The 6,711-nt window shown below is 57.4% G+C and overlaps 1 protein-coding gene across 1 annotated transcript in view; it reads left to right on the top strand.

The window, feature by feature from the left end:
• The window catches only part of SORL1 (sortilin-related receptor, L(DLR class) A repeats containing), a 127,417-nt gene extending 121,921 nt beyond the window's left edge, over window positions 1-5,496 (top strand). The window contains exon 48 of the mRNA XM_015563866.1: window positions 1,968-5,496. Within this exon, the coding sequence (XP_015419352.1) occupies window positions 1,968-2,035 (68 nt within the window). The 3' untranslated portion in view covers window positions 2,036-5,496. The remainder of the gene's footprint in view (window positions 1-1,967) is intronic.
• The last annotated feature ends 1,215 nt before the right edge of the window (window positions 5,497-6,711 follow it).

Below are 6,711 nucleotides of genomic sequence, written 5' to 3'. Positions count from 1 at the left end.
GCCCACGGCTGCCTCTTCCCTTGCAGGTGGGGATGTGTCAGCGCTGCAGGCTGCCAGGGCTCCTGACGTGGCTGCCGTGGTGGTGCCCATCCTGTTCCTGGTCCTGCTGAGCCTGGGGGTCGGCTTCGCCGTCCTGTATGCCAAGCACCGGCGGCTGCAGGGCAGCTTCACCGCCTTCGCCAACAGCCACTACAGCTCCCGGCTGGGCTCGGCCGTCTTCTCCTCGGGCGACGACCTGGGTACGTGGCCCATCCTCCCTGGGCACGTGGCCCATCCTCCCTGGGCAGAGCAGACCCCGGGGGGCCTTGGTTAGGAAGCACCTTTCCAAGCCATCCTCTGGGTCTAGAGGGCGTGGTGTTGACAGCGATCCCATTGCTTGGGGTTAAGCCTGTGAGAGCATTGCCCCTGGGGAAGTGGTGGCGCTGGCTGAGCGCAGCTCCAGGGAAGCCTGCTGGGCGCTGCCTGGTGCAGGAGCAGCGGCCTGTCAGGCTCTCAGTCCCGGCCCCTTCTCCTTCAGACCAGAGGTTGGAGGTCCCCACACCCAGTCAAGGTGAAAAGTCATGCTTTCGCCCTGGCCGGTTTGCTCAGTGGAGAGAGCATCGGCCTGCGGACTGAAGGGTCCCGGGTTCGATTCCGGTCAAGGGCACAGACCTCGGTTGCAGGCTCCTCCCCAGCCCGGGCCCTGGTTGGGGCTCGTGCAGGAGCCAACCCATCGATGTGTTTCTCTCACATGGATGTTTCTCTCTGTCTTTACCTCTCCTTTCCACTTTTCCCTAAAAATCAGTGGGAAAACATCCTGGGGGTGGGGAGGGGGAGATTAACAAAAGCAAGAAGCCATGCTTCCGCCTTGCTGCCCCCTTTCTGATGTTAGTGCAGCCTCGCTGGCCACCCCTCTGTGCTGACAGCACGTGGCCGGGCACGAGGACGAGCCTGTTTATAAACGTCTACAGCAGTGACGGCGAACCTTTAGAGCTCGGCGTGTCAGCATTTTGAAAAACCCTAACTTAACTCTGGTGCCATGTCACATAGAGAAATTTTTTGATATTTGCAACCATAGTAAAACAAAGACTTATATTTTTGATATTTATTTTATATATTTAAATGTCATTTAACAAAGAAAAATCAACCAAAAAAATGAGTTTGCGTGTCACCTCTGACACGGGTGTCATAGGCTCGCCATCACTGGTCTACATTCACCCACCAAGTGCCAGTCGAGCTGTGGCCGCTCCTGTACTGGAGTGGGTGTGTAGGGACCTCCCTCAGCGTGGGCCCCTCCAGACTCAGGTTGCTGAGCTGAGCGTGTGCAGTCGTTGCTTTCTGTACATGAATTCTGGTTTGTTTGTCAGGACGTTTCTGTACTCCCACCCCGACCATTTGCAATAGCTCTGCCTGCTGCTTCTCAGTTCCTTTCCTGCGTTTGTGGGCGCCCTTGCGTGCGTGCAGCGGGCGCTGCGTGTTGGGCAGGAGGAGTCAGCCACTGCGGTGCTGCCGGCAGGGCCAGGGAGGGCGCTGGGCAGTCCCACGGGGCGCACCTGGGTCACAGGACGGCGTTAGGCTGGGCAGCTGTCCTCCAAACACTCAGGCCTCAGATCCTTCCCTAAAGCCCAGGGCTGGGGGAGAGCCCGCGCCGTCAGCTCACTGTGCTCACGGTGTGCATCACCCCAGGCGGGAGTAAAACACCAGGGACCTGTACGTGTGGAGTCAGACGCTCCTTCCCAAAAGATGGGCTTTGCTTACGTGGTTCGGTCCAAGCTGTTCTTAGAAGGAACTTGGCCACCTGCTGATGGGGAGGTGACTGAGTCAGAGCGAAGCTGGACTGGGCTTCAGCGTTGCTGGCTGTGCCCGGGGCTGGGCTGGTGATAGTGGGGGCGGGGGAGGGGTGCAGGCACGAGGGGACGGAGGGGCATGGTGGCAGGAGGCTGGACAGACGCCGTGCGCTGGGACTCACGCTGGCTGTTCTGCTTTAGGGGAGGATGACGAAGACACTCCGATGATAACTGGATTTTCCGACGACGTCCCCATGGTGATAGCCTGAGAGAGCTCCTTTCCTCGCAAGAAACCAAATGGTGTAAATATTTTATTTGATAAAGAGAGTTGATGGTTTATTTTAAAAGATGCACTTTGAGTTGCAATATGTTATTTTTATATGGGCCAAAACCAAACAAACTGAAGAAGAAAGAAAGGAATGAATGAACTTCGTAGTAACAATTGTGAACGTCAGGCGCGTTGGCTTTGGCCGCCCGACGGCTTTGATGTGGTGTGATGTCGGCTTGCAGGGCTGTGAGATGACTCTGGTTGAGTAAATCGCCATCTTTTATTTTTCTAAGACACATAAATGCATTTGATAAACAGGTCAGGAGAGTGGCGAGTGGAGTCCCTCCTCATGGAAAGGAAGCTCCGTATTTTGGATTTCGTTTGGGTTTAGTGTGTGAACGTTTGGTGGGAAGATTCTGTTATGTCTTTCTGTTAACTTATTGGGACTCTGCATGAGGCGGGCGTGAGGGCCAGCTGACACCACGGCGAGTAGCCCACAGTGCGAGGGCAGGAGCAGAAGCTGTTTGCCGTGGGGAACAGCCCAGTTTTGTTCCCTGCGGCACAAGGAGGGCCCGGAGGGCATCTGAGGCCTCGCCCCTTCCGCCCATGAGCAGCAGCTCCCCGTGACCAGCTGGATCCACTGCACCGCCCACTTCCTGCAGGCCTGGCTTCCAGAGCCGGTGAGGACTGCGTGGGACACACGCTGGGTCGTCGCTGCAGCAGCCCATGCTTCCGTTTTGTCGTCACGTGTCGCTGAGGCGTCTCCAACGTCCAGTTCTGTGTGTGTCTGAACGGCCACTCCCTGTCCCCCAGGGTCTACACTGATCTATGCAGTCATTTGAGCTGGCCAGTGCCTTCTCTTCTCCCTTTTCTTCCCCCTCCCCGTGTCTCTGCTGGTTTAAGGGGTTACAGAGATCTGGGTGCCTGTGATTGGAGGCCGTCCAGTCCCATCACGCGGCAGGGCTGCTCTCAGTGAAATGCCCGGGATTGTGTTCTTCCTGTAGATGCCACCCCGGTATCCAAATTGTGGCAACTCGGCAGGTGTGTGGACCCATGGCGGACAGGCCCACCATCCGCTGGGATGTTGTGGGGACTCCTGCTGCAGGAGCCCACACAGACCACCCTCCCAGGGGCAGGAGCCGGCCACTCAGGGGCCCTCGTACCCCAGCTGCACAGACACCTCTCCTCTCAGATGCAACGCACCGCCTTCCCCCACGTGTTGCTTTCTTTTCAACCAAAACAACCATCTTGGATTACAACACAGATTCCTTCTATGTAGGGATTGTTTGGAAAACAAAGAGCAAATGAAATTGTAGTTTAAAAATATACAGGGTGGGGCAAAAGTAGGTTTACAGTTGTTCATCTGGGAAACGTACAGTAATTAATAAGCAGTAATGGAAGAACACGCTGTTCCCGTGCAGCTGTGAGCCTGCCTCTGCCCCGCTCCGTACTTGTGTTTTGGGTGAGGAATGTTTCAGCTGTAGACGTTCACTCTGTCCGTGGGAAAGGCACGTCTGCTCTAACACGTGGTGAGGAGGAGCCTCCTCCGCCTGTTTTCTCTTCTTTCTGTCGCTTTCCTCTGTTATTGTTTGAAGATTGGCCTTTCTTTTCCATGACTTACCTTGAAGTTCTGCAAAACTGCAAGCCCAGCCTCCCAGCCCCCAGTCTCCTTGAGTAGCGTCAAGGGGAGCCCGCGGGGGACGTGCACCGGTCAGCGGGGCTGGTAACCGCGGCTGCTGCTGCGAGAGGCGTAGCGCCTTCATTTTCAGTCGCTCCACAGGCCGCCTCTTCTCCGGCTCCAGGGCGCCTGGGGGAGCTCTGAGGACCCAGTCTGCTGACCAGCGCCTCCCGGGAGCCCGCCGCCCCGAGACTGGCCGCCTCGCCTCTCCCTCGGTGGCGGTGGCGGGAGGGGACAGAGGCCGCGTGCCGTCTGAGCAAGCAGCCTTAGGGCTGGGTAGTTCATGCAGATGTGGAGCTAAGTCCCGAAGAAGAGCTCGACGGGGCGCTACGTGCCAGATGTCTATTCTTACGAACGTTTGAGGGGTGCACTCTTCCTTCCCTCCGCACAGCTTTCGGGGTTGGAGGACATGTGCTGTCCGCTAGAGCCAGAGGCGGAGTGAGTGGGAGATGGGGAGATGGAAGCAAAAGCTGTGGGCGCCCTTGGGTAGGGCCCGGCCGCTGTGTGCACTGGACCAGTCGGAGCCCTGGCTGTCTGTGACCTCGCTGGAGATGCCACCTGAACGTTTGCCACGAAGGGAAGAGGGTTGTTCTCCCGGGGCTTCTGAGAACTTTCTAGAAGTGCACTCTGCGTGAGCTGCGATGGACTGCTAACGCACCACTGACACTCGGCAGCCAGGTGAGTGTGTGCACATTTCCTCTGGACGCTTGGCCTTGCCCGTCTGTGTTGCGCGCCCCGGAGCCTTGAGACCTGGGTACATGCAGACATGTGAGCGTCGGCCTCCAGGGTCCCGGGAGAAGCCAGGCTGTGCGACCTGCTGCCAGGCTCGCGAGGAGTGCAGGGGCCCCTGGCCGCCCCGGCCGCCGAGGGCATGTTATGCTGCGTGGAAACATCTGCCTGGGGAGGAAGGGCTCCTGGGCTTCCATGTTGGCGGTGTGGCGAGGGGCACTTGGGGGGCAGATGTGGGGCACACAACTACGTCCTCTGCCCATTGGGGTGCTCCCCTAGGTTGGGCTTCACTTGATTTGGGAGGGTCTGGGGCAAGGGATGGTGTGCGAGGCCTTCGTTCCCCAGGGAGATCAGCCCCACTTCATGCCCATCACGGCCTCGGGGTGACCGCAACCCACCGGGGCCCCCCCGTGAGTCACTGCAAAGGTCTTTCTTCCTCTGCCGGGGTTGGGAGGCCCTTCAAGAGCCCGGGTCACGTGAGCAAACCGAGTGCCACCTCTGCTCGGTGTAGACGAGGCAGAGTCTGCCCTTGGGCTGGGGGTGCATGCTGCCCTCGGGGTGTGTCTGTGATCAGCCAGTGTGTTTAGCTTCATAGGAGACTTTCTGTGCAGGACAGACTGCCGGGGCAAGGACGGTAGACGGGTTTTGAGAAGGTTGCAGGAGAAGAGGCTTCAGTGTGGGTTGCTCAGATTCATCACAACCAAATGGCCTAAGCATGGCATTGTCATGTGGCAGCACATGGGGGTGAGGGTGTGGGCCCCCGCGGCGGGCAGTCTTCTCAGACAGGCCACGTCATTTCCTTGTAATGAATTAGGAACTTTACGCAAAATCAAAAGTCTTCGCAGCAAAATAAAGGTCTAATCTCTTATTTAAAGTGAAATGCTGTGTGCTTGTTTCTCTCCAAAGTGAAAAAAGGCATTTATGGTTTCAACTGCCTTGATAAGTTTCCAAATCACGATGTATGCTGAAGATTTTCCTATATTGTTGCACAATTTTAAGATAATTTTTGTCTCAATATCAACTTTTTTCAATGAATAAAAATTGAACTGGGTCAAGAAAACGCCTGTTTGAAAGTCTGTGCTGCCAGCGTCCGGAGCTGTTCTTCTGAGTGCAATAGGGATGCTAGGCCGTCCCTACCACCGTTCGCTGGGTCTGTTTCAGGATATTTATTTCATAGATGAGGCAACTCTAACTATGGCTAACCAGCCGGTCTCGGGTGGCGGCTCCGTGAGGAGCACGTGCCTCTGTGGGGGCTGAGGGACGGGAGAGGCTGGGAGGCTGTGGAGTGACTAGACTTGTGTGGTGAGGGGTCCCTGTGAGCTGTGATTCCCTTTGCTAAGAGAGAGGCATTGAAAAGGCAGTTTTCACACCCAAGAGAAGGAGGGAGAGTGAGTGAGTGGGTGAGGAGCGCGTGGCCTGGATCCTCTCGGGAGGTGGGCCAGGCGGGAGGTCCCAAAGGGCGTGCATGGCCTCTGCTCCCAGCGATGGGCAAATGCACCTGCGAGTCAGGATGGGCGTGTGGGCGGGGAGGGCAGGAGCTCCTGATTCCACAGGCCTCCGGTGTGCTGCTGGCGTTTCAGTGTTGAGCCCAGATGAAAGGGAAATGTCATCCTCCTGTTTCCCAGGCGAGGAGAAGGCTCAGAGAGGTTAAGAACTTCTTCAAGGGAAGCCAGAGAGTAAATAGCAAGACCAGCCTTCGGTGACGGGAACTCGGACCCCAGACCTCTTGCCCCAGTCAGTGTCTGAGCCAACACTCAACCCAGCACCTTGCGCACAAAGAAACCCAGGGGACTCCCACGCCCTGGTGAAGTCACTGGCCACAGCCTGGTCCTCAGGGCTTTAGGCTTTGATGACTTGTTGGCACATGACAGTTGTTGGGTCCGGGCCGCTCTGCCAGGGACGCCGGGATTGGGAGAAAACGCGAGCAGATAGGATGTGCTTTACTGCCGACCAAGACAGCCATGGAGATACAGGAGCCGTTGCACACAGCCGCCCCCACGCTGTTCAGCAGCACCTTTTATTCTCAGGCAAGAGAGGCTGCTGGCCAGGTGTGACATCAGCGTTCCATGAGGCACGTGCACCTGCGCAGAGCGTACAGGAAAGCGCCTTTCACATCCAGTGCTCCGGCCAGGGTCCACACAGCAGTGAACCCGTCTCTCGTGGGTAAATCACCTTCACTGGCTTGTGAGACTGACATGCCGCGGACAGTGAGGCCCGCTGTGGCCTCAGACAGCGTGGGAGCGCGGCCAGAGCATCCTGGCCCTGGGGGG

This window comes from Myotis davidii, unplaced genomic scaffold, assembly GCF_000327345.1.
Source record: "Myotis davidii unplaced genomic scaffold, ASM32734v1 scaffold799, whole genome shotgun sequence".
NCBI classification, from domain to species: Eukaryota; Metazoa; Chordata; class Mammalia; order Chiroptera; family Vespertilionidae; genus Myotis; species Myotis davidii.
Note: the sequence above shows the minus strand (reverse complement) of the source record. Positions and strands in the feature narration are given on the sequence as shown.